General features: G+C 42.4%; 1 protein-coding gene and 3 non-coding genes across 4 annotated transcripts; 3 read left to right on the top strand and 1 right to left on the bottom strand.

Moving 5' to 3' along the window:
• The first annotated feature begins 4,958 nt into the window (after positions 1-4,958).
• On the top strand, positions 4,959-7,927 carry RPS13 (ribosomal protein S13). The gene is made up of 6 exons (XM_016225163.2): positions 4,959-5,058; positions 5,203-5,251; positions 5,470-5,548; positions 6,588-6,757; positions 7,173-7,273; positions 7,852-7,927. Exons 1-6 carry the CDS (start codon positions 5,036-5,038, stop codon positions 7,883-7,885), a joined length of 456 nt encoding a protein of 151 aa, XP_016080649.1. The 5' UTR covers positions 4,959-5,035; the 3' UTR covers positions 7,886-7,927.
• On the top strand, positions 6,341-6,430 carry LOC148092019 (small nucleolar RNA SNORD14). Its single transcript, XR_015715360.1, has one exon. It is a non-coding gene; the product is annotated as a small nucleolar RNA SNORD14 (small nucleolar RNA).
• LOC148092018 (small nucleolar RNA SNORD14) lies at positions 7,575-7,665 on the top strand. Its single transcript, XR_015715323.1, has one exon. It is a non-coding gene; the product is annotated as a small nucleolar RNA SNORD14 (small nucleolar RNA).
• An 18,077-nt stretch (positions 7,928-26,004) lies between the features above and the next one.
• LOC148092017 (U6 spliceosomal RNA) lies at positions 26,005-26,108 on the bottom strand. Its single transcript, XR_015715365.1, has one exon. It is a non-coding gene; the product is annotated as a U6 spliceosomal RNA (small nuclear RNA).
• Positions 26,109-26,972: the final 864 nt, after the last annotated feature.

Raw genomic sequence — 26,972 nt, 5'->3', positions numbered from 1 at the left:
CACTTTATCATGCAAATTTTAGATATATAAAATTAGACAGCAGTGTAATGAACTTCATGAATGAATCCATCGTACACCTACCTTAGATCTAATCTTTTTTGATCTATATTAGCTAGGATGTGCCTAAGTGTACATATTTTTTTTTTCTATTTAGAATTCTTAAATCTATGGATCAGTAACTTCAGTTCTGAATAATTTATTATGACTTCTCCAATTAACTGCTCTCTTCAACTGTTTAACCCATTCACTGAGTTTTGTTTGTTTTTTTTAAACATATCTTTATTGATTTCAGAGAGGAAAGAAAGGGGGAGAGAGAGAAATAGAAACATCAATGATGAGAGAGTCATTGATGGCTGCAGCCCGCAACCCAGGCATGTGCCCTGACCGGGAATCGAACCCTGATCTCCTGGATCCTAGGTCGATGCTCAACCACTGAGCCATGCCCGGCCGGGCCATCCACTGAGTTTTAAATATTGTTATTGTATTTGTCATTTCTAGAATAACTATTTGGTGTTTGTTTTTTAATCATGATCCAGGAAAGACACTCATAAGACTGACAAGATCAATTGGGAAAGAATAGTTTTTTTCACCAAAGGACAATTAGATACCCACATGCAAAAGAATGAAGTAGGTCTCTTACAACATACACTAAAATTAGTTCAAAATGGATCAAAGACCTACACATAGCCAAAATTATAAAACTTAGGAGAAAATAGGTGTGCATCTTTGTAACATTGGATTAGACAAGGGCTTCTTAAGCATGACACAAAAAACACAAGTGTCTTGGCTGGTGTGGCTCAGCTGACTGGAGCATCATCCCATACACCAACGTGTGGCAGGTTCAATTCCTGGTCAGGGAGTATGCGGGAGTCGACCCGTAGATGTTTCTCTCTCCCTCTCTCTAAAATCAATTTTTTAAAAAAAAAGCACAAGCAACAAAAGAAAAATAGATAAATTGGGCAGCATCAAAATTTAAATCTTGTGCATCAAAGGATACTATTAATAAAGTAAAAAGACAATTCACACAGTGGGAAAGAATAGTCACAAATCACATCTGATAAATCAGGGCCCAGCATCCAGAATATATAAAGAACTTTTTTTTGTTAATTCTCACCTAAGGATATTTTTTCCATTGCTTTTCAGAGAGGGGAAGGGAGGGGTGGGAGGAGAGGCATTTGGCTTCCTCCCCAACAGGCCCCAATGTGGGGCAGGGAGCGGACCCACAACCCAGGTACGTGCCCTTGACCAGGAATCAAACCTGGGACCCTTTGGTGCTCAGGCTTACACTCTAACCACTGAGACACGCCAGGGCTAAAGAACTCTTAAAACAACAGAAAGCCAACCCCATTTATAAATGGGCAAATGACTGAATAGACATTGCTCCAAAATGGTCAGTCACATGAAAAGATGCTCAACCTCAATCATTAGGGAAATACAAATCGAAATTACAGTGAGTTACTAATTCGCACCCACTAGAATAAAAAGTGTGAGGATGCAGAGAAAACTGGAGGCCGCCTATATTGCTGGTGAGAATGTAAAACAGTGCAGCTGCTGTGGAGCACAGTTTGGCAGTTCTCAAAAAGTGAAACAGTTCTCTGTGACCCAGCAATTCCTATACTGTGTGTGTGTATATGTATAAAATCAAGGAGAATGAAAACAGGTGCTCAAATACTTGTACACACATATTCATAATGGCCTAAAAATACAAACCAAATTTCCGTCAACATGCACAGATAAAGTGTTATATAGCCATACAATGGGATATTATTCATGCGAATGTACTGAAAGACACTAAATTATATACTTTAGAATGGTTAAAATAGCAAATTTTATGGCATGTGAATTTTAACTCAATATTTTATTTTTATTTTTTTAATCCTTACCCAGGTATTTTTTCCATTGCTTTTCAGAGAGAGTGGAAAGGGGGGGAAGAGAGAGAGGAACATCGATGTGAGAGAGAGACACATTGATTGGTTGCCTCTAGCTCACTTGCAAACCGAGGCCAGGGATTGAGCCTGCAACTGAGGTGCGTGCCCTTGGCCGGAATCAAACCCGGGACCCTTCAGTCTGTGGGCCGACGTTCTAACCACTGAGCAAAAGCAACTAGGGCTTAACTCAAAATTTTAAAAGGCTATAAAATCAATTTTTAGAAACCATTTGATCATGGAATCAAGTAATTGTGTTAGCAGTGACAATTTTTTAGAAAGTAAAATGATTTTCCCCTTTTGTCTTTAAAAAAATCGGAAGATTCAGATTTATGAAAGTTCTCAAAAATAGCATGACACATATAAAGGCAATAGGGTATGGCTTAATAAAAGGTAAAACTATTTTGATTAAAATTCAACATACATTTTACATATTTTATATTTGATGTTATTGATATATACATGGCCAGATAAAGTGAATTAAAAACTAGTAGAGGGTTTAAACATAACTAAAAAAGGAAACCTTGAAATAATAGTTATAGTTTCTATTCCATGAATAAATAAGTCAACATTCCTAGATCCTTATTAGAAAGATTGTATGGTCTTTTTTAACAACTGATTTTTAAATTTTATTTTTTAACCAGCGTGGTAGTCTTAAAAGCACTAGTATTGGTTACATCAAAGCCATCCCTCAATCTTTCCACTATGAGACATAACGGATGTCAGGAGGCTGAAGGCAAATCATTCCAGCAATGCTTAAGAAATCCTGTGTAAGTAACTGACCTGACCCAGATCACAGATATACTGTAATCCAGGACTAGATTGCCAAATCCTAGTCTTCCCACTCTCTTCTACTACCTTCTGAAATAAAGTTTGTAGTCTAGACATCTTCAAATGGGGAACAAATTACTAAGGTTCAGTTCTGGGTGCTGGAGATAAAAGTAATGAATAGTCTACCCTCAGAGTTTAAATTTTATTGGAGCCATACAAGCAACTAGAAAGAAAAATGTCAGATTTATGTGCTATGAAGCTAATCACTAGGATATTGTATTGGAAGGGGGGAGGATTATATTAGATGGTCTTCCTTAGGGAAGGCCTCTCTGAAGTGACAATAGAGGTCAGGGGTTTGGATTTTATTCTAAATGCACTGAGAAAGTATAGAAAGGTTGTACTCGGCAGAGGAGTAATAAATTATGATTAACGTTTTTTTAATTGATTTTAGGGAAGGAGGGAGAGGGAGATTTGTTATTCCACTTATTTATGCATTCATTGGTTAATTCTTATATGTGCCCTAACCATGGATTAAACCAGCAACCTTGGCCTATGGGGATGACACTCTAACCAACTGAGCTACCCAGACAGGGCCTGATTTATATTTTTAAAAGATCACTGTGACTACTAGGTAGAAAATGGCTTGTGTTTGTGATGGGGACATAAGTAAAAGCACAATCACTGGGATACTACTGGGCTGCCCAGATGAGAGCTGGTGGTAGCAGTGGAAATGGAGAGAAGTGAATGTATTCGTGATATATTTTTGTGGTAGAGCTGAGATGATTTTAATGGAAATTAAACAGGGAAAATCAAGACACTAAGGTTCGTGTTTTGAGCAAATGGGTAGTGTTTAACTGAAATTAAGGGGTCTGAAGTAGGTAGCTAGGGGTGGGGATTGGGAATTGGAGCTGTGTTAAAACCTCTTCCGTATCTGGGCTAAAGGGTAACCATAAGAATGTGTCCTTGGCCCTAGTGGTTTGGCTCAGTGGTTAGAGAGCTGGCAATCTAGTCCTGGATTACAGTACATCTGTGATCTGGGTCAGGTCCCTTAATTACACAGGATTTCTTAAGCATTGCTGGATGATTTGCCCTCAGCGCCCTGACATCCGTTATGTCTCATAGTGGAAAGATTGAGGGATGGCTTCGATGTAACCAATACTAGTGCTGGAAGGGTCCTGGGTTCGATTCTGGCCAAGGGCACTCTAGGTCAGGGTGCGCTCCAGAGGCAACCAGTTGATGTGAGACACACAGATGTTTCTCTCCCCCACTCTCTTCGCTAGGTAAAAACAGATTACTCAATTTGAATGAAATTCTTGATGCTTTGGGAAAAGTTACTAATCAAATAAAAGTGACAGGCTGGAAGAGTGGGGCTGGATGTTTCACCTAGAGTTTCTTTCAAAGTCTCACCCTTGACAGTAGCTTGTGGAATTTACTGACCTCCCTCCTCTCCAGGGCCATTCATTTTTGAACAAGCTCCTTGGTTTACTCAATCTTTCAACACATTCCCGTGTACCAGCGCTGACTTGGTCTTAAAAAGTTTCAATGGCGGTGCCCTTTTGCCAGGAAGTTCACACGCCTCATTATCTCCCTCCTCCTGGACTCCTCGCTGCGCCCAGCTCCGGCCTCGGCCTTCTCGTTCCCTAAGCGCTCGGCGGTTCACCTCCCGCCGGAGCACCCGGCTCCTTGAGGCTCCGCCCCACCCATCACCATTAATTACTTTCAATGTGGCGCTTATCTCCGTGGTATTGTACCTGAGAATTTATGAAGGGCAGGCACAGCCTCTGAGGTATCTAATGCCAAGATAAGGACAGGCGTTGGAAATCTAGTCCTGGATGAACAATTAATTGTGTAGCGCTGAATGAATGTCTGGTCCCGAATGAATGAACAATCAATTGTGTGCGACTGAACTAAAGGCACCCAAATTCGCTGGGAATTGGGGCGCCAGATAACGGCCTTGCCTAGTGCAGGGACTAAGTCCACCAATCCCTGAGTCTGTCTCGGCCCCATGCCCGCTCCCAGTGCGGACTCGAACCTGCACGGTCTTGACGCCGGCTGCACCTTCAAACGCGCCCAGTTCCGGCTGGAAGCGGACTTAATTTCCCGCTCTGGCCGGAGCCGCCTCCAAGCCTGATGCATGCCGGGATGTGTAGTCCGGCTGATTGAGGACTCCGCTGCCGCATGGAAATGCATTTCGGGATATGTGGCTCCGCCACGTGACGTAGGCCGCCTTGCGGCAGGCGAGGAAGCTGGGACGTGTGAGGTCACTTCCTGCGGCCTGGGTGGCTTCCTGCGGCGTTGCCAGTTCTCGCTCTTTTTGCTGCTGCTAGTCCGCCGCCATCATGGGTCGCATGCACGCTCCCGGGTGAGCTCGGGTTTTCCTGCGGGGTGCAGGGCTCGGCCGCGAGGTTCGGGGGAGGGAGCGAGAGTGGGCAGCGGGTCGAGGGGATGGTGTTCTAAGCCGCTGTGGCACAGAGCGCTACTCACCCAAGCCTGCTTCTCTCCCCAGGAAGGGCCTGTCCCAGTCGGCTCTGCCCTACCGCCGCAGCGTCCCCACCGTAAGTAGCGTGCGGGAACCAGGGCCGGGGGAACTGGGACGGGAACGGGAACGGGAACGGGGGGGGCGGGGAAGATACCATTCCTCGCTCCGGGGAAGTGGCGCGGGGATGGGGGCCATGTGTGCACGAGGAGCGCGACTTCGAGGGTGGAGGGTCCGCTGTGCTCCGGTACCATCCCAGGTGTGTCGTCCTAAGGCCGCTTTCTTTTCTGCAAACAGTGGCTGAAATTGACGTCTGACGACGTGAAGGAGCAGATCTACAAACTGGCCAAGAAGGGCCTGACTCCCTCGCAAATCGGTGAGTGTTTTTGTCTAATGCAGCCCCTTCCGCCTGCCCTCGTGTACTTGCTGGAAATGGGAGGGGTGGTAAATGTGTCTTATAGGTGCCTGAAAACGTTTTGTACTTTTTCCTGGCTTTATTATTAATGACCCAGACGTAGTCTTCCTTTGTTAAACTCTGAAGTTCTCTGAAGACGGTGAAATTATGAAAGCATTCTCCAAAATTTAATAGATATTTACAATGGGCTAGGCATTCTCCTAAGTGCATGGTTCTAAGCACTTTAGTATACTGATCTCGTTTAATTCTGACAGCAATACTTTCAAGTAAATACTAGTAGTTTTCCCCATCTTACAGTTGAGGAAGCTGAGGCACAGTGTGGCTTTTAGGTGAAGGAGTTAAGATTGGCTGCTCAAGAGTGCTTGTCACACTTTCCTGCATTTAGATGTGGTTTGACCCTCAGCTATGTGTGACTTTGCAAGTGGCTTCATTCAGCAAATCTTTGCCTGCTATGTGGTTCTGGACCCTGAGAATACATACAGAAGTAAAAGAAAAAAAAAAAGAAGGGCATCATATTTGCTCTACTGGAGCATGTAGTGTACTGGAGGCATCACACACAATAGGAACTACATAGCAGACTCTCAAGTAGATGGTGCTGTTTTTGAGATTTTTTTTTTTTTTAAATAAGGTACGTTAAATTTTTAGAAGAGTAGCTGGTGTTCTTAGTAAACGTTAGCTGGTTTTAATTGAGCAAATGTACGTAGCTTACATAGCTGGAATCTTATAGCTTTGATGTCCTCTACTCCAGCAAGCTCACTATGATGATGGTCTTCCAACATTCGCAGTTTCCACCAGAAGGGTTTTCCTTAGTGTTGGGTAAACCTTCCTTGGATGTCTGAGTGAGCTTTGTGTGAATTCTCATGTCGGTTTCTGTGATGTATAAAATATAAAAGTGAGCCCCATCGTACAGATGAAAAGCAACTTGATCTCAGTCTTCACAGCACATGTTCCGGTATGTGTGTTTGGTGTGGGAATTTATGAAATATTATTCCCTTTACAGGTGTGATCCTGAGAGATTCACATGGCGTCGCTCAAGTGCGTTTTGTGACAGGCAATAAAATCTTGAGAATTCTTAAGTCCAAGGGACTTGCTCCTGATCTTCCTGAGGACCTCTACCATTTAATTAAGAAAGCTGTTGCTGTTCGAAAGCATCTTGAGAGGAACAGAAAGGTAAGAGAATAGAATTGCTTGTGCTAACTTCAATAAAATATAATGCACCTCATTTGAATTATGAGGTGGTTTAGGGCACAAACTAGTCACACTGAAGTTGCTTTGAAATTAAAATTCTACCAGAAGAGATTGGCGGGGAGCTTTGGCTCCTTTAGTTACAGTATATTCGGTTGGTTGAAAATGTTGAGCTGTTTGTTTGCTAAGTTTTACAAATCATTCTTGCTCAGTCTTGTGGAAGGAAACCTTGAATTCCCTTAAGGACTTAATGTAACCACATGAACCTGAGCTTGTAATTCTATTTTAGGGCATTGGGTAACTTTTCATTAAAGTGTATGGTGCCTGTACATTCCTTTGTTAAAATATTGTTTAGTTGTTTTGAGTGGTTTTCTTGAATTTTGTGACTTTTTATTTTTAGGATAAGGATGCTAAGTTCCGTCTGATTCTGATCGAGAGCCGTATTCACCGGTTGGCTCGGTATTACAAGACCAAACGAGTCCTTCCCCCCAATTGGAAATAGTAAGTATCAACTTTATTTGTTAACGAGAACAGGAGTTAGCCAAATAGTTAATGTAGTAATTTAGCCACTCTTTCAGCTCTGCCACTGTAAAAGGAATACAGCCATAGACGATACATAAACAAATGGGTGTGGCCATTTTCCATCAAAACTTTATTTGCAGACAAGAAAAGGGCCATAGTTTGCAAACCCCCGATTTAGAATATGAAGAAGCCCTTTGAATCCCTTTTAGATAGTGGGTAAAGTTTCAGTTCTTGCACTGCTCCCATGTGTTTATGTTGTATTTATTTTTGCATCAGTTGCTCACTATGATGATTGATTTCCAAACATTCGCAGTTTCCACCAGAAAGGTTTTACCTTATGTTGGCCAGTTCTTCCTTGGATGTCTGAGTGAGCATCTTAAATTTGTTATGCTTGAGCCACAATGAACTGACTCAAGAACTCAGCAGTTGGTGTATTTTATATATTTGGGATTATTTTAGCTGTTTGGAAATAACTCCTTAGCTGGGAGATTATATGAATGAATATGGAGGACCTGTATTAACCCAGTCTTTTCCCCTCCCCCTTTTTTCCGTTTCAGCGAGTCATCCACAGCCTCTGCCCTGGTTGCATAAAATGTCTATGTACCAAGCAATAAAATCATTGTTTAACTAGAAGCATGTTTTGTATTTCTTTCCCTTAAAAAGTTATGTATCAGTGATTCATATGTGTTGATCTTTTTGATGTAGAAGTGTTTTAGCAGAATTAGAATTGTGTAATTCCACAGAGAGCTATAAGATGGCATCCACTATTGCATCCCGCAACCAACTGAGCCTCCCAGCGAGGGCTGCATCCAGTTTATAAACTGCATCTAGTTGAGCAGGTTATAACTTCATTGGGGCTGGAAGAGACTAGGAAGTAGTGACTTAATTGTTTTGACGTCATGACAGAATTGTTTCTAAGTATTTTTGATGCACTTGATGTTAAGTACTTAGGTAGAGCTGTGATTGATGTATCGGAAATATATATGTGAAAGTGTCTGTGGAGGAGCATTTTTTAGTATGGAGGGACCTTGGAAGAAAGTGATACTTCTTCCTGAGGTGCTCGTGAGGCTTAAAGATGAAGAAGGGATTAGCGGAACTGTAAGCAAGCACGGTTCCACCTGGAGCAGAGGGAACAGGGAGAATTGAGGTGAGCTCAGGTCCCGGAGCCTTGCAACTTTTGGATGAGTGAAAGTAAAATTTACTCACTTGGGTATTGTCAGAATATTAATTCTTAAGACATCCTAATGAGGTACGTGGGTATCCCTGTCTGAAAGTTCTGTTGAACAACTGGAATGAGTTGTTCAAGGTTGTAAGACCAGTAAATGATAAGCTGCATGTCTGGCTGATTTACAGAGCCACACTCCTTCAGAAAAAGTTAAAGTAGGCCATATATATGGACCAGGTTTTTTTCTAAGTTTATATTATTAAGCTTTACCATAAGTAGTAATAGGGTAAGACTTAGGCAAAGTCCTTGTTTTCGCCTGGCTGGGTGTGGTTCAGCAGTTGAGCATCTACCTGATCCAGGAGATTTGAGATTAGATTCAAGTCAGAGCATGTGCCTGGCCTGCGGGCTTGATCTCCAGCAGGGGGCGTGCAGGAGGCAGCCGATCGATGACTCTCATCATTGATATTTCTGTCTCTCCCTCTCCCTTCCTCTCTCTGAAATCAATAAAAACATTAAAAAGAGAAACCAATATCCTAACAGCATCGATAGCCTTATGGGGGGATGGGATAGACACCCAAATCACTTACCTTGTTCTTTAGGACCATTTCCCTACTCAGCGTTACATGCTTTATGCTGGGTGTGCAGGCTGATTCAGTCCCCTTCCTAACGGGTTCACAAAAGTGGGAAACAGGTATGGAAACCTTCAGTATTTTACCTATTTCTCACCTAGTGTTAAATGTAAGGTGTGTTTTTTTCCTTTTATCCTCACCTGAGGACATGCTTAGGGAGAGAGAGAGAAACATCAATCTGTTGCCTTCCCTATGTGCTGGGAATCGAACTGGCAACCTTTCTGTGCACCCGGCAATGCTCAACCAACTGAGCCACCCTGGATGGGCAGATTTAAGGTTTTAATCCCTTGTGCTTTGTGTTTATGTCTTAAAAGTGGCTAACCATCATAAACAAAGGAATAAACAACTGATAAGGCAAACATCTCCAAGAGTGAGTAAAACAAGGTAACTCATTTGCAATCTTGTGCAAATCCTAGGTAGCTAGCAAATGGTGGGTATTGATGGTTCTGGACCAAAAACTAGTTAGATATATGTGGGGCATTTGATGTTTCAAAGCATCCTAGATTTTCTTTTATATTATAAGGTGTATTTACATATTTTAATTCTTGCCATCAAGTCAACAATTACTGCAAATGTTAGACTACATGTTGGAGGCTTTTTAATACCTTAAAAAGGTAATATACTTGATATTAAACAATGTAAGAAAATGTAAAAGCCAACTGCAGTCCTTTAGATATGGGCAGAGGGTCCAACTTGGCTTTCAGAAACAGGCTTCCCACTTAAAAGGCTGTGTGATTTAGATTCTCAAGAATCTGTAATATGTGGCTGTTAAATCATTCAGAGAGAACCCTAACAAGTTCTTTAGTGAACATCCCTCCAACTTGCTAATACATTTAGAGACACTCATTTGCACATGGTCATCACACAATATATATCATTCCATATTTTTTTACTTATGTCCTAGTTGTGGACATATAGTATTCAATTCATGTAACCATTTGCCTTCTAGTTATTGTGAGATAAATTCCTAGAAATGGGATCTTTTGGCATGTATATTTTATATTTTGTGTATTTTGCAAAACTGCCTTTCAAAGTGTACTGATAAGTACTCAAAAAGTACATGAGAATGTTTTTTCCACATCCTTTCAAAATTGTTTTTAATTGTTTAAGTCTTTGTTAAGAGAGACAATGATCCTCTATTCTGTTTTACTTCTTTGGTTATTGATGAGTATCTTATGTTTACTTTCTGTGAATTGTCTATTCATGCCCTATTCCAATTTCTGTTTTGGAACATTGTTACTCTGAAACTTCAATCATGTGCTACAAATATGTTTCCCAGTTTCTTTTTTAAAAATATATTTTCCCCAATTTTCATCTTGTTTATGATGTTTTTGCTGTGCTGTAGAAGTTTAAGAATTTTATTGATACTGTCCCTACTGATTTTCTTTATTGATTTTTTTTCCCCCCAGTGGATCAGTCTAATTAAATTTTTAATTTTTTTTGCTTCTCCCTTCTGTTTAGTCTGGTCTTCATCTGTATTCCAAACTTAGACATTCATTCTCCCTTTCTAAACAAGTTTCCATATGCTTTTTCTTTGTACATCTATTTTGACGCAGTTGGAATCAGCATATGGATCTTATTTGTCCAAATTATGCATATGTGAGCACCGAGGACTTGAAGGTTTCCTTCAAAAACTGTTCTCTTCATTTAATATTCAAGTGACAGGTGTGTTAATCCTACTGGTTTGTAAGTTGAAGTTACGCATATATATAGCTTTAACCTTTATCGGACAAAAGGGAACTTTAGTTCCCGGCAAGGAGTGGGTCCCGCTGGCCAAATGGGAACTTTCGTTCCCACTTCATTTGAGTTATTTCTCGCTCCTTCTATGATGATGGTTGGAGTGTGTAATGATGTCAGGACTATTTATCTCTCAAATGTCCCTTTTGACCTGCTAACCCGCCCCCCTTTTTCTGGGCAGTATCTATAACAACAAACGTCTTGGAACTCCCCTCCTCGCTTAACACCTCCCCCTTTTGACACGCTGCGTTGGCACTTCCTTATGAGTATCTGACAACGAACTTTTGGCCTTGGATTCCCCTCGCTCAACACAGGCCCCTTTCAACGTGCAAGTGGCCCTTACTTATCTGAGGAGGATACAACAAGCAGCTTAGGCCTTGGATTTCCCTTGCTGTTGCTATCTCTTCTGGGCTAAGATTTTTTAGTTCCCCTGCTGCTTCGATGGTGAACAGTTCCCTCAAAGTTGTCCGAGTGTTATAAGCATTTATTCAACAAGCGTCGTTCGCCTCCACGCGAGAGATAACGAGCACTGGATAGAGAGGAAAGAAAGCCAGATGCCACTTATGCTCACTTTGAGGCAAAGAAAGTCGCAGTTTTTCGATGCTCAAAGTGCAACGTAGGCCTGTGTGTAGACAACTGTTTCAAATTATTTCACACAAAAACTAATTTAGAATAAAAAGAACTTTTTGAAGACCATTTCCAAGAGTGAAACGTTAAGAAAATGTAATAATAAAAAATGAAATGTTTATTTTTTGTATTGAAAAAATGTAATTTAAATTGTAAATGTAATTTTTATATTTTTTAACATCAGTAACATATATTAAAAGATAACTTTAATAAACATTTTCTTTATAAATGTTTTTACTTTTCATAAATAACTCATAAAATAGATAAGATAGAGGCAAAAAAGTAAATGCCTGCAGAGCTGAATTTAAATGCTGTCTTTTAAAGGTTAAAAGTTATATCATTGTATAAGACTTGTAATTGGAAATAGTCCCTTCCCTTTTGCAGCCTGAAATCGAGGGTGACTAACCTCAACTCAGCTATTCCTCTGATATATAATATCCCTTATTTCTTTTTTTATTTTATTTTTAATTTATCTTTATTGTTGAGAGTATTACAGATGTCCCATTTTTCCCCCCCAATTGACCCCCTCCACTTCATTCCCACCCCCTCCCCAGGCCTTCACCTTGTTATTGACTGTGTCCATGGGTTATGCATATATGCATATAACTTCTTTGGTTAATCTCTTCCCTCCACCCCCCTTCCTTCTATCCTCTGAAATATGATCGTCTGTTGCAGGTGTCAATGTCTCTGGATCTTTTAGTTCATCAGATTCTTTTGTTTAAAGAAGACCCTTCAACATTTCCTGTAGTGCTGGTCTGGTGGTGATGAACTTTAGCTTTTTCTTATCTGTGAAGCTCTTTATCTGACCTTCAATTCTAAATGATAGCTTTGCTGGGTAAAGCAATCTTGGTTGTATTTCCATGTTTTTCATCACTTTGAATATTTCTTGCCACTCCCTTCTGGCCTGCAAGGTTTCTGTTGAGAAATCAGCTGACAGTTGTATGGGTGCTCCCTTGTAGGTAACTAACTGCTTTTCTCTTGCTGCTTTTAAGATTCTCTCTTTGTCTTTAACCTTTGGCATTTTAATTATGATGTGTCTTGCTGTGGGCTTCTTTGGGTTCCTCTTGTTTGGGACCCTCTGTGCTTCCTGGACTTGTAAGCTATTTCTTTCCCCAGGTAGGGTAAGTTTTCTGTACTTATTTTTTCAAATACGTTTTCAATTTCTTGCTCTCTTTCTTCCCCTTCTGGCACCCCAATAAGACGAATGTTGGGCCTCTTGAAGTTGTCCCAGAGGCTCCTTACACTATCTTCATGTTTCTGGATTCTTTTTTCTTTTTGCCCTTCTGGTTGGGTGTTTTTTGTTTCCTCGTGTTCCAAATTGCTGATTTGATTCCCTGTAAATTATTCTTCATTTCAGTTTGTGTAGCCTTCGTTTAAAATTGGTACTTTATTATGTTATCGATTTTCTCAGTTATTTCCCTAATAGTCTGCTTAAACATCCTTATGAACAAAATTCTGAACTCTGTATCTATTAGCTTGCTTGGGTCTGTTTCATTTAGTTCCTCTTCTGGAGATTTCTTCTGTTCTTTCCTTTGTGACATGTTTCTTTGCCTCCACATTTTGGCTGCTTCCAGATGTTTGTTTCTATGTATTAGGCAGAGCTGCTATGTCTCCTGGAATTTATAGAGTGGCTTTGTGTAGTAGGTGTCCTGTAGGGTCCAGTGGCTCAGCCTCCCCAGTCACCTGAGCTGGGCCTTCTAGGTGCTCCTCTGAGTGGGCTGTGTGCACTGTCCTGTTGTAGTTGAGCCTTGGTTGCTATTGGCGTCACTGGGAGGAATTGACCCCCCTGCCAATCAGCTGTGAGGACCAGCTGCAATGACCGCCAAAGAGCTGCTGTGCTGGAGACACCCCTATGGAGCAGGATTTACTTCAGTGGAGCTTTGGTGTTCACCAGGTGTGCCCCTTGACTGTGTCACTCATGGATGTGGTAGGGCTGTAATCCAGCGTGGTCAAGTCTGACCACCAGGTGCACTGTCTCTGGGGCCTCCCAGGAGGTGCAAAGTCAGCCTCTGCCAGTGCCTTGCCCAGGGCCATCCGTAGATGGCTGCTACTTGGCATTGTCCAGGAGAGGCCAAGCTATGAGCCAATGCAGGCTGCCGCTAGTGCCAGGCCTGGGGCCACTTATCAAGCCATATGGGACACGCTGCTGCTTGTTTGAGAGATTTTAGGAAAGTCCTAAGCATAAGGCCCTAGAGGCACTTGCATAGAAAAGGCACTGGAAACGGCTTGGATGAGCCTGCAGGTGGGGAGGGGTGGGGCCAAAGGTGCGAGTCAGGTGCAGGCGATTCAAATATGGCGCCTGCCTGCTGGCTGTGTGTGAGGAGGACTCGCCAAAGGGGCAATGGCCTCTGCCAGCCCTTCTGCCTGGGGGAAAGCTGCCCCTCCAGCTCTCACCCTGACTTCAGGCAGGTTAGTTCCCCCCAGAGTGTCCCAGGTCCTTTCCAGCTGCTGCCCAGCACTGGGCTTAGAGGGAGCACGACTGAGTGAATCCGTGCGTGGCCCCTTAAGAGGAGCTGCTGGGGCTCCCGCAGCCTCTGCGACCCTCAACAACAGTCCCGCTGGTTTCACAGCCCGAAGTTGTGGGGACGTCTGTTCCTGGCCCTGGAGCCCTGGGCTGGGGGCCCGATGTGGAGCTGGGACCCTTTGCTCCTCGGGGAAACCTCCACCGCCGAGATTCCCTCCTGGGTTTACCCACAGCACCAGCTGTGGGCCCGCGGCCCCGTCTCCTGGATCCAGCCCCGACCCACGTTCCCCCCCACCACTGGTCTCAGTGCTTCTTCACCTCCCTGGTTGTAGGTCTGTTCAGCCAGATTTCAGGAGGTTCTTAGTGGCGGTGGTTCTGCATTTTAGTTGTAATTTTGATGTGGTTGCGGGAGGCATCGGGTGCAGCTATTACCTGGGCTGCCATCTTGTTTCTCCCTAACCCTTATTTCTAAATAGTACTGGTTGAAAAAAAAAAACACAGATGAAATTAATGTAAAATTCACCATTTCAAAATAATTCAGAGGCATTTAGTATATTCAAAATACCATATGACCAACACCCCTATTTAGTTCCAAAACATTTTCATCACCCTAAAATAAAAGCCCATAGTCATGCCCTAGCTGGTTTGGTTCAGTGGTTAGAGCACCGGCCCAAGGACTGAAGGGTCCCAGGTTCGATTCTGGCCAAGGGCACGTACCTCGGTTGCAGGCTCCATCCCTGGCCATGGTCCGGCACGTGCAGGAGGCAGTCAATCAATGTGTCTCTCATCGATGTTTCTTTCTTTCTCACTCTCCCTTCTAGTCGCTCTGAAAAGCCATGGAAAAAACAGCCTTAAGTGAGGATTAAAGAAAACAACAAAAACCCCAGAGTCATAAAGCACTTGTCATTCTCCAGTCCCCCCAGGTCCTGGCAAACCGTTCATCGGCTCTCTGTTCCCATAGGCTTACGTATTTTGGAAATTTTATGTAAATGGAATCATGCAATATGTGATCTTTTATGTCTGGCTTTAACTTAGCATGATGTTTTCGGAACTCATTCATGTAGCATATATCAGTACTTCACTTTTATGACTGCATAATATTCCACTGTAAGTATATACCATGATTTGTTAATTGAATATTTGGCTGTTTCCACCTTTAGGCTATTTTGAACAGTGTTGCTCCAAACACTCATACATGTACTTGTTTGAGTCCCTGTTTTCAATTCTTTTTTAAAAATACATTTTTATTCATTTTAGAGAGAGAGTAAGGGTGAGGGAGAGAGAAACATTGATTGGTGACCGGGAGTCAAACCAGCGACCTTTTGGTGCACGGGACACCGCTCAACCAACTGAGCCACACTGGCCAGGGCCCTGTTTTCAATTCTTTTGGATATATACTTAGAACTGGAGTTGCTCTAAATATCCTTGTACCATGATTTCTTGGTTTTTGGTTTATACCTCTTCCTCTAGAAGCCTCGTAAGTTTATGGTTAAATCAATATTTTATGTTTATATATCTGTGAATGTTCTATATATATTGTTGATGCAATTCTATATTTACATAAATTATGGTTGTAATTACCTTGTTCTTCCATTTACTTGTTCTGTGTTCCTATCTCTAATTCATCCCCAAACTTTGAACCATATTTTATTTACTTTTTATTTTTTAATCTTCACCTGAGGATATTTTCTCCATTGCTTTTTAGAGAGAGTGGAAGGGAGAGAGAGAGAAACATCGATATGAGAGAGACACCGATTAGTTGCCTCCCACACACACCCTGACTGGGGCTGATTTAAACCAAGGTCCGTGCCCTTGACTGTAATAGAACCAGAGACCCTTAAATCCACAGGCCAATGCTCTAACCATTGAGCCAAACCGGCTAGGGCTGAACCATAGTTTAAATCTCAATTTCTTCAGTCAAGTTTACATCTTTGTGTTTTTTTTCTTGGTGGTATCTCTCCCAGGACCCTCATTCTAGCTCCAACTCAGACAAGTCACTTGAGACCTATAGTTCTGGGGTCTCCTTTTACCATCAACGTGGGGATTCTTCCTGCCCCCAGTGTCAGGTTCCCTCTTTCTACATCTCATGTTTTTCTCTTGTCTGGTTTACTCCTTCATTTTGGCAAAGCATCTAGGAGCTTCTGAAGAAAGGACTCAATGCTTGGACCTCATTTCTTTGTTTATACCAACTCCTAGGTAATTTCATCTAGCCTGTGACTTCAAATACTACTTTTGAGGGTACTACACTAAAATTCATACCTCCAGTGCAGACCTTCCCTGAACTCCAGCCTTAGATATGTGTCCACCTAGTCAACATTCCCACTTCAGTCTCTAATAAACAACTGGAATTTATTTATTTCGAACTGAACTCTTGATTTTTATGGCCCAAGGCTGCTCTCTCAGGACATCTTCATCTCAGTAAATGGAAATTTGACTTACCCTAAAGCCAAACACCTGAGTCATCCTTGCCTTTTTTCTCTCTTATACTACATACCATTTGATCACCAATTCTACCTTAACAATATATCTCATTTGACCACTTAACACCTCTACTACATCCACCTAAGTCTGAGTCACCTTATGCTTACTACCGTAAAAGCCTCTTCTTGCCACCTATGACCCCCACCAGGTCTTTTCCACATCCAGCATCTAGGATTATTTTTCAAAATGTAACTCTCATGTGTTCCAAATGCTCAAAAACCTCCAGTGGTTCCCATCTCATTCAGAATAAAATCTAAAATCCTAATCTTGCCCTACAAGGGAGTGTCAGGATACGGCAGGAAACTGATATCACACTCAAATTGAGGAATTGGGAGAGTGTCTTCTAAAGGAACTCTTTAAAAGATATGAATGGCCCATAACACTCTGGAGGGACAGATGGAAAGCATCAATTCAAAGGGCCCCTGTGATCTGACTTCCAGCTACCTCTGCCTTGTATCTCCCACCACCCTTGCCAGTCACATGAGTCTGATTTCACACTCTTCCCAGGGCCATTGCCCTTGTTAATTCCTCTGCCTGGGAGGCTCTTCCCCCACATATCCACATGGCTTGCTTCTACATTTAGGTCTCTGTTTAACCATAACCTCACCAGAAAGGCCCTTAAGAAAGCACTCTCCCACCCAGCACTCCATCTCCCCAAACCTGCTGTTCTTCAGAGTACTGGGTACCTAAACTGTTACATTGATATTTTCAGATTATAAGCAAGCCCCATCAGAGCAGGGACCTTGTTCACTGCTCTATCCCTAGTATTTAATGTCTGACACATAGTAGGTCCTCAATAAATATTGGTTAAATGAATGCACATAAAGGATGAAAAAAAAAAATGGAGATTTTGGAAAAAGTCTTTTCAACTCTCACTGTTGAAAGAGAATTTGACTGGGAATAGATTCTAGGTTGGAAATAATTTTTCTTAAAAATGTTATCAGTGCTTATTAAAAACGACAACCTGCTGTTGAGAAGTCAGATGTCAATCTGATTTCCACTCCATTTTGAACTTGTTTTCCCCCCTCCCCCCAATGCTTTTAGGATCACCTCTTTATTGTTTGGTGTTTTGAGAGTTCTAATAATACCTTGTTTTTATTTTTCATTTGTTCTGCAAGGTACTCAAGCTATTTTAGTTTCAGAATTGTCTTGCAGTTCTGGGAAGTGTTCCTGAATTATTCCTTTAATATTTCTCCACTCTGTTTTGTGTTCTCTTTCTGGAACTCATTATTTGCACATTAGACTTTCTGGACTGATCCCCTAATTTTTTTCATCTTTGTACAGCTATCGTCCGTCTCTTTTCCCACTTTCTGGGAGGTTTCAACTTTTATCTCCCAATCTTACTAAGCTTTTCATTTCTGCCTTCATATTTTTAATTTCCCAGAGCCAGTGGCATTTTGGTAAATGTATATGTGTATATTATGTATTTATGTTATTATGTTGTTAAATGTATGTTGGTATGTTGGTAAATGTTTAACTCTCTGGTGGGGGTGGGGAGAAGACAACTCTGATTTGCAATGTTTATTTCTGTGGTGTAAAAACTCCCGCTATAACCGTTGCTGGTGTGACTCAGTAGGTTGAGCCTTGTCCCATGCACCAAGAGGTTGCCGGTTTAATTCCTGGTCAAGGCACATGCCGCGAGAGGGCATGCAGGAGGAAGCAGATTGATGTTTCTCTCTCACAGATGTTTCTCTCTCTCCCTCTCCCTTTCTCTCTCCCCAAATCAATAAAAAACATTTTTAAAAACCCCCCAAAATTCCTAGTATGGCAGATTTCAAGCTACCAATGGATGTCACAGTGGAGTTGGGACAGGCGCTTGGTAGCAGGCCATTATATGAGATTTCCCCTATACAGGAACAATAAACATAAATGACTTTACGACCTTGGATAATAGAAAAGTTGTATAAAATAATTAGGAAATGGTGAGGTTTTAGTATTTATTACATTTGTTTTGAATATAATTTATTTACTTTTGAGTTTGAATAATTAAATTTTTATTTTTTTATTTTTTAAAATATATCTTTATTGATTTCAGAGAGAGGAAAGGAGAGGGAGAGAGAGAGATAGAAACATCAATGATGAGAGAGTCATTGATTGAGCCCGCAACCCGGGCATGTGCCCTGACCGGGAATCGAACCCCGATAGCCTGGATCCTAGGTCAACACTCAACTGCTGAGCCATGCCCGGCCGGGCTGAATAATTAAATTTTTAATAATGCTTGTGCTTGACTGGCTTGCAGAATTCCTGAAAATTTAACAGTTGGCTCCTCTGAGCCCTTATGGCCAGATCCAGCTCACCACTACTCCGAGCTCATTTTTGTTCCCTGAATTTTCTTTTTTATAGAAATCTTTTGTTTTATAGATATATTTCTCATCTCTGAATACTTAATGATAATCTTAAATTTTTTCTACCTCTACACTGCTTTCTCTGAAATACTTTTTTGTTTGTCTTTTATGTTAGTGTCTTTCCTTAAATGTCCAGTAGTCCTTGTAAGGCTCTGAATTGTGATGCCCACTGTATAGTGAGCACAATATTTGAATTGTATCTGGATGCAGTTACTCCTTTACACCACTAGGTGACGTATATTGCTTTTGTTGATGCTGATGCTAACACCACCACATACCTGCAGCTTTTAATTTAAAAGTACTCTCACATTTATATTTCTTTGATTTCTACAACTTCCCAAAAAAACTAACTCCAGATTTCTTTGGAAGGAGGTTTGGCATGAGTTCATTTTTTTTTAAATTACCCCCATATTAAAGATGGGAAAATTGAAGCTCAGAAAAGGTAATCTACTTTGAGACTCAAACTAAGGCCACTAGGAAGCCTAGTGCTCCTATCATATATCTCTATGCCTCTTATGAGCTTTTTTCTCAGTTTAAAAAAAAATCTTCACCTGAGGATATGTTTTTATTGATTTTAGAGAGAAAAGAAGGGGATGGAAGGGGGGTAGAGAAAAACACCAATTGGTTGCCTCCTGTATGCTCCCGGACCAGGGATCAAACCTGTAATCTTTTGGGTGTACCGGACGATGCTCCAACCAACTGAGCCACTTGGCCAAGACACAGGTGTGGTTTTTTTTGTTTTTTTTTTAAGAAAAGTACAAATAATAATAACCCATGCTTTTCTAAACAAGTCAACTTAAAAATTAACAGAAACAAGGTGTGCTCTCCTTGGAGCATGCCCACACCCCTCCTTTTCTGGGGGGTGTACTTTTGTTCTCTTTCTTCTAAACTCTAAGGGTCCCCATGAGACTTGCAACCAAGGGAGCAGAGGTCAGCAGCAGCTTGTCCTGGGCTAACTCCCTGAACCTGTCTCCAAGGCCCCTTTTCTCTGACTTCTCAGTGAGCTCCCTTTTTCCTATAACATTTCTAGAGAACCAAAGTAGAGCACTGCCTAGGCTCTCTCCTTTTGCTTCTCCTATCCTAAGCCTTTCCTTGTTTCCCTGTCCCCAGCTTTAATAAATGTACTCTCAGAAAAAAAATGAATAGAAACATTTTAGCTAATTTCTAATGTATGAAAATATCCTTTACAGAAATAAAAATTTTAAATCTCCAGAAATCTAAGTGAATTTAGGCACTGTTCTCTTTTATATTGTTTCTCTCTAATTTTGTTACCTATAAGTAAAAATTAGACCTCTTTTAAGCTAAGGATAAGAGTTGCCTTTCATCTCCAAGGTGTTCATGGCATCCCAGCCTCACCTGCAGTCACCCTGCTTCTTACACTATCACCTGCTGCTGTGACCACAAACAGTGACACATACAGCAGAAGTTGGGTATGACGAACCACCAAATCAGGATAGTGGTCCTCTCCAGTGGGAAGACGAGCAGGATTGAGATACACAGAGAGTTTCAATTGTGTTTGTAATCCCCCCCCCCCCCCAATAAGGTAGGTGATATGTACAAGGGGATTTTTGCTATGTTCTGTCTTTTTGTATACCCAACATGCTTTAAAAAGTCTCTGTGAGGTCTAGAATTGTAAAAAAGCAGTTCACTCAGCAATTATTTAATGAGCACTTTTGTGACATGTATTCTACACTGTGGTGAACAGCAATTTATTCATAAAACACACTCACTGATTGCCTCTTATGGGCAAGGTGCTGGGCCAGATGCTAATAAGATGACTCATACCTGATACTGCACCTTGAGAGGCATGGGGCACGTGGGCGAAGAAAAGGGGTTCTATGGAAAGTTACCTCACACGGTGATCTGATCATGAATTCCTAACTGGGCAGGTCATGGTGGGTAGTCCCGCCCCAGGTACATAACTTCTTTACTAAAAGGCTTATCTTTGCTTTAAGCAGGCCCTGTCCATCATTTCTGTGACTCTAGGTTAACACACTTTGAAACCCCCTCCTAATACCTGACCACCCTTTCAGATCCCTCCTTCTGAAGTGTGAGAGCACATAACTAGTTTGTAATTCAATCCTGGTCTTGCTTTCTCCCAGCTCTATGTAATCTTCCTTATGTCCTTTCCTTAATTTCAAATGCATAAAAGAAGCTGTAGAACTGTTATTCTCTAGAGCATTTGAGACCTAGCTCCCTGGCATACGCTGTGAGTTTCAGCTCAAATAAACTCAAAAATTCTCTATGGGTTTGAGCGATTCTTAACGTTGACAGGCATATTACATTACTCATTAAGTGTAAAAACCTCACAAGGTAGAAACTAGCTTCAGAAGAGAGGTGCAGATAACGTGTAAAAAAGCATGGACAATTTGGGAAGGCTTCACGAGGAGATGGCATCTTGAAGGACATGTTGGGCAAGGGGGAAGAGGGGGTACCCCAAGAATAGAGCTTCCTGTGCATGAGCAAAGTATGATGGTGGGGCAATGTGCACTGCATGGGACCAGTGAGTAATTTAGTTCGGCTGGTGAACTTGGTAGTGGTGAGAGAAGTCTGGGAAAGGAGTTAGGTCAGCTCCCAGAGGGCCCAGTTCAGGCCAAGCTGCAGGACTGTTCTGCAGGAGGTACAGAGTGGAACCACATGACCAGAGCTGTTTGCTGTTAGTTAGGGCCAACAGGGCAGGGAATGGCAGGTTGCTCCCTAGAGCCCGGATGGGCACAAACAGGACCTGGGCCTGTGGAGAGACAGGAGCCGGTGTACAGTCCACAGGACCTGGGAGCTGTTAGGGTTTGGGTTGGAATCATTACTCACAGGTAGCTCTTCAGTTTCTGCTTAAACTCCTCCAAGGATGGGAGGGTCACCACTGAAAGGAGTTTTGGTCTTTACTGCTGGGTAGTAGCTCCTCATCTGTCTACTGGAACCCCACTTCACAGGACTGTGGTGAGGGGGAAGGACACAGAAGGAGAGAAACAACTTGGAAAAGTAGAAAGCGTGCTGTCTCTGCCAGGGGCCTCTCCTCTGGTTCAGGTAGTCATTGTACCTAAGGGTAAGCACGGCTTGGGGGGGCCAAGTGAGGGAGACTGCTTTGGAGCTGTGCCCTCCACTTGGGCATTGACCAACAGGCTGCAGGTTGGAGCTCCTGGTTTGCCTCTGGCTAATATGGGGAGGCCATGGTATTGGGCCTGGAATGCCATACCTAGTGGGGAACTTGGGACAGGGAGACCACCTCGTGCTGGAGGTGTGGGAAGGCCCTGCGTCACCCTGGGGTCCTGCTCTGCTAGCATCCACTCTTCTAGTCTAGGGAAAGGGCACGTTGACTGATCTGGGATCTCAGCATGGGACCTCAGCATTGGGCCTCATGCCCTACCTACAGTGCTTTTGGCTCAAAGACTGGTCCTCAAGGAAGACTAACGAGGTATTCTTTGAGGGTCTTTTAGACAGAGCCCCTCCTGCATCTCTCCAGCTAACAGGTTGCAGTGCCTGAGATCCCACCATTGGAGGGCTTGACACATCTGAGAGACTACATTAGTACTCTTATTTATGAACAAATTCACAAAAATTCAAAGATCATGATTGGTTTTTGTAACTTACAAAGCCCTATACTAACTAAAGTGTCATTTATGCAAATCACCCCTGAGCTCTGACAGCAGGTGAAACTATTCAAGTCTCCAACGCCTTCAGAAGAGGCCCTGGAGCAGGCAGGGTAAGCCCTTTGCTGTCCTGACTAAATAACTTTCCTACATTCTAATAGATTCTTTTCTGGCCTTGTCCTGCCTGAAGATTGGAAATCAGGTGTAAAATGTGTCATCTGGGCTCTGCTCAACCTGCTCGATTCTTCATTCAGCAACGTTCCCTAAAGGCTTACAATGGCCCTGGGCCCTCTATATTCTTGTCCTATCCACCCACCTGTACATCTATCCGATCAATGAATATTTACTGAATATGTGTCAGGTGCTATTTTAGGCGTTAGGATACAACAGTATACATAACCAGACATGGTTTCTGCTCTCATGGAGTCTAAAGGATTTTGGAGGAGAGAGATATTAATCACATAACCACCATACAAATGTAGATGCCAACTGTGATCCACGCTACAAAGGAGATGTACCTGGTGCCACATGAACCATCCGTGACCGGTTGGGGGCAGAGAAGGCTTCCCTGAGGAGGCGACTCTCGGGCTGTTATTTGAAGTAAGGGGGAGTGATGTGGGAGGGGGGTGGGTGTTCTAGACACACAATAGACTGCACACTGGCCTTGTGGCAGAAGGGAGCAAGGCGAGTGTGGGGGAGGGAGGCAGGGGCAGAGCCACAGGACTTTGTAGGCCTTTTAATGTAATTGTCTTCTTTAGAGCAACAAGGATAAAGGTATTTTTTGTTTTTCTTTTATTAGCATTTATTTGATGCTGAATTTACTCTTGGGTCATAAGTTTTTGTTTCTTCAGTTTCTTCTGGGCTATCTTTTTCTTCTGTGCCACCTCCTCTCCTGGTTTAGGAGCAACCTGTTTTTTTTCAGTGTGGATCCTCGCAGTGCGGCAGGGAGAGCGCTTGTCTGGGTCAATCTGCCCTTGAGCTCTGTAAATTCTGCGCTGTAGCTTGGGAGCTTTGTTCACTGGATGTGCTCAATGACCAGAGAATCTGCATCTACACCCTTAAGTTCAGTCTTACTCTCTGCATTTTTCAAGCATGTACAGCAAAAATTTAGCAGAATAAAAAAGTTCTATTAAAGGTATTTCACCTGAATGCCCCCTCCTCCACAGCCATATTGCTGCCCTGCCACTCAGCCCTGCCTCTCCAAAAACAGTGGCCTTTAGGAACAATCTGGTTCAGACTTCAGGTCACACAGACACCAGCTTTAAGCCATAGTGTCCAGGGAAAGCCAGTATGTTCTGGAAGCATATATCCCTGGGACCTGCCCACCCAAGGGGAGTAGATGCTATGTGGGAAGAGGCAGGCCCAAGAGAAAAGGGACCTCGAGCCCCAGGGAGCCCCAGCAGAGGGCAGTAGGAAGCTGGCCCAAGGCTCCTATGAGTCCCTTCTGCTGAGAATATTGAGAATCCTTGGGGGTCCAGAGGCTCTATGGAGAATTTAGGTCAGGTTCTGAAGGAGGGAATGGGAAAATTACTTCAGACTCTACCAGCTCCTAGCAATTCTAGTTAGAGTTATTTTTTAGGCTCTCCTCTTGTTTGGAGGAAATCTCATTCTATTTGTGCACCCTCTGAAAGACAGTTGCTTCAAGAAAAGCCAAGAAATTTATTTTTCTTACATTCCCTGCTCCCAAGCAGTCTACTCATCAATGAGACCCTTAGGCAGCAGAATGACTCATTTGCAAAGGTGGTATCTTGGAAGCCAGCTCAGGAGGATAGGCTTCTAGCCTTTTGCACTAGAGTGGAGTTCCAGCAGGACCAGAAGTCTGATCTCTGCCTACAATGGACCTGGCTCCTTTCTACCCACAGACCCAGAACCGCAAAACGGTCCAATTCATAGGCGGGGGACATCCGGCCCATGGGCCTTACCATTTGGTCTGGCCCTGCCAAGGCAACCGCAGGTGGGACTTGAAATGCAATAAATACAGCTTTTTTCTTTTTTTAATCCTCTCCCGAGGATATTTTTTCCATTGCTTTTCTGACAGAGTGGAAGGGAGAGTGAGAGTGAGAGTGAGAGAGAGAGAGAGAGAGAGAAAGAGAGAGAGAAACATTGATGTGAGAGAGGCACATCGATTGGTTGCCTCCAGCACGTGCCCTGACCAGAGCCGGGGATTGAGCCTGCAACTGAGGTACATGCCCTTGGCTGGAATCAAATCCAGGACCCTTCAGTCTGAGGACCAATGCTCTAACCACTGAGCAAAACTGGCTAGAACTAGGAACTTTTTTCATAGCTAATTTTTTAATTTTTTAATATTTTTAAATTTTTGTTTAAAATATTACAGATGTCCCTTTTCCTCCCCAATGCATAGCTAATTTTTAAATTGATAATTTTGTATGGCCCGCGAATGATGTTATAAATATACAAATAGCCCTTGTCAAAAGAAAGGTTCCCCACAGCTGGTCTAATTGATGAGTGGACTGCTTGGGACCACTGACTTAGAATCACAGAGGAAAGCCAGAGGGGATATTTTATTGGGCTGCTCGTTTTGTGTGTAGATAAGTTGAGGCTCAGAGAAGGAAGGAGCACAGAATGAAGGGACAGTGAGAACTAGAGTTCAATCTCCTGACTCCTGGCCCAGCGCCCTTTCCCTTCTGCTTGTGCTCCAGGTGTGAGCAGAAATGGTCTCTAGGTGGGATGTGCAAGCTGTTCAAATCTTTCTTTCTCATGTCTCTATTTTCTGAAGTTTCTGTAAGAGTATGAATTGCTTTGGCCTGTAGAAAGCTATGGAGAATTTGGGTCAGGTTATGAAGGAGGTTGAATGGGCAAACTACTTTAGGTTTGTGTGGCAAGGATGGCCTGTATAAAGCTAGGGAGGCAGGAATTAAATTAAAATTGCCAGAGGTGACGATGGGGACTAGAAGCTCTGTGCAGGCAGGGAGGGACTGTGTTTTATGCAAGCAGCTGTCTTGTTAGAGCAGTGCCTAGCATACAATATGCATGAAATTAACATTTATTGATCAAATGCACAAATGGAGATACTGTTGGGTGGGGGGAGGTAAGGAAAGGGGTGGCAAATGTTTAGCGGAAGACAAAAAAGAAAGGAATTTTTACTTATTGAGCCTAATATTTGTGGGACAATGTGCTAATAAGCTCTTTAAATTTATGATCTCTCTTTTCAAGTTAGTTTTTTAATGTTAAGGTTAAAACATATGAAACAAAACAAAAATCTAAAAATAAGTCTCACTCCATAACAGACCTTCAAGCTCCTTCTCAGAGGCAAACAAAGTTTTTTGCATATCTCTTTAGAAATTTTACATGTATGTCCCTTGACGGCACCTGCTCCCTGCTGCACATAGGATACTGGCCTGTAGTTTTTTCTCTTTTCTTTTTTCTTTTCTTTTCTTTTCTTTTCTTTTCTTTTCTTTTCTTTTCTTTTCTTTTCTTTTCTTTTCTTTTCTTTTCTTTTCTTTTCTTTTCTTTTCTTTCTTTTCTTTTCCTTTTCCTTTTCTTTTCTTTCTTCTCTTCCCTTCTCCTTCTCCTTCTTTCTCCTTCTCCTTCTCCTTCTCCTTCTCCTTCTCCTTCTCCTTCTCCTTCTCCTTCTCCTTCTCCTTCTCCTTCTCCTTCTCCTTCTCCTTCTCCTTCTCCTTCTCCTTCTCCTTCTCCCTTCCCTTCCCTTCGTGTATGTGTGTGGAATGCTTCACAAATTTCCGTGTCATGCTTGTGCAGGAGCCATACTAATCTCTGTATTGTCCCAGTTTTAGTATATGTGCTGCTGAAGTGAGCCTTAGTTTTCCTGTAGTGTCCTTCTCCGACTTCGGTATCAGGGTAGTACTGGCCTCATAAATGAAGTTTGGGAGTGTTCCCTCCTGTTAACATTTTTGGAAGAACTGAGAAGGATTGGCATCAGTTCTCTAAATGTTTGGTGGAATTCACCACGGAAACCATCCGGGTCCTGGGCTTTTCTTTGTTGGGAGAGTCTTGATTACTGATTCAATCTCCTTGCTCATTATTGGTCTGTTCAGATTTTCTATTTCTTTATGATTAAGTCTTTAGTAGGTTGTATGTTTCTAGGAATTTATCAATTTCTTCTAGGTTATCCATTTTTGGCATCTAATTGTTCACAGTAGTTTCTTGTCATTCTTTATATTTCTGAGGTATCTGTTGTAACGTCTCCTCTTTCATTCCTGATTTTATTTATTTGAGGTGTCTCTCTTTTTTTCTTAGTCTAGCTAAGGATTTGTCAATTTGGGTTATCTTCAAATAACCAGCTCTTGCCCTAGCTCCTTTGGCTCAGTGGTTAGAGTGCCAGCCTGTGGACTGCAGGGTCCAGGGTTTGATTCTGGCCAAGGGTAAGTACCTCAGTTGCAGGCTCGAACCCCTGCCCTGGTCAGGGCTGATGCAGGAGGCAACCAATCAATGTTTCTCTCTCTCTCTCTCTCTCTCTCTCTCTTACTCTCCCTTCCACTCTCTCTGAAAAGCCACAGAAAAAATATCCTCAGGTGAGGATTAAAAACAAAACAAAAAAACCTGCTCTTAATTTTGTTGATCTCTTCTTTTGTGTTTCTGGTCTCTATTTTACTTATTTCTGCTGTTATTTCCTTTGTTATTTCCTTCCTCCTGCTAACTTTGGGCTTAATTTGTTTTTAAAA

This window comes from Miniopterus natalensis, chromosome 11 (genome assembly GCF_054644295.1).
Source record: "Miniopterus natalensis isolate mMinNat1 chromosome 11, mMinNat1.hap1, whole genome shotgun sequence".
Lineage (NCBI taxonomy): Eukaryota > Metazoa > Chordata > Mammalia > Chiroptera > Miniopteridae > Miniopterus > Miniopterus natalensis.
This window is presented reverse-complemented; position numbering and strand designations above follow the sequence as displayed.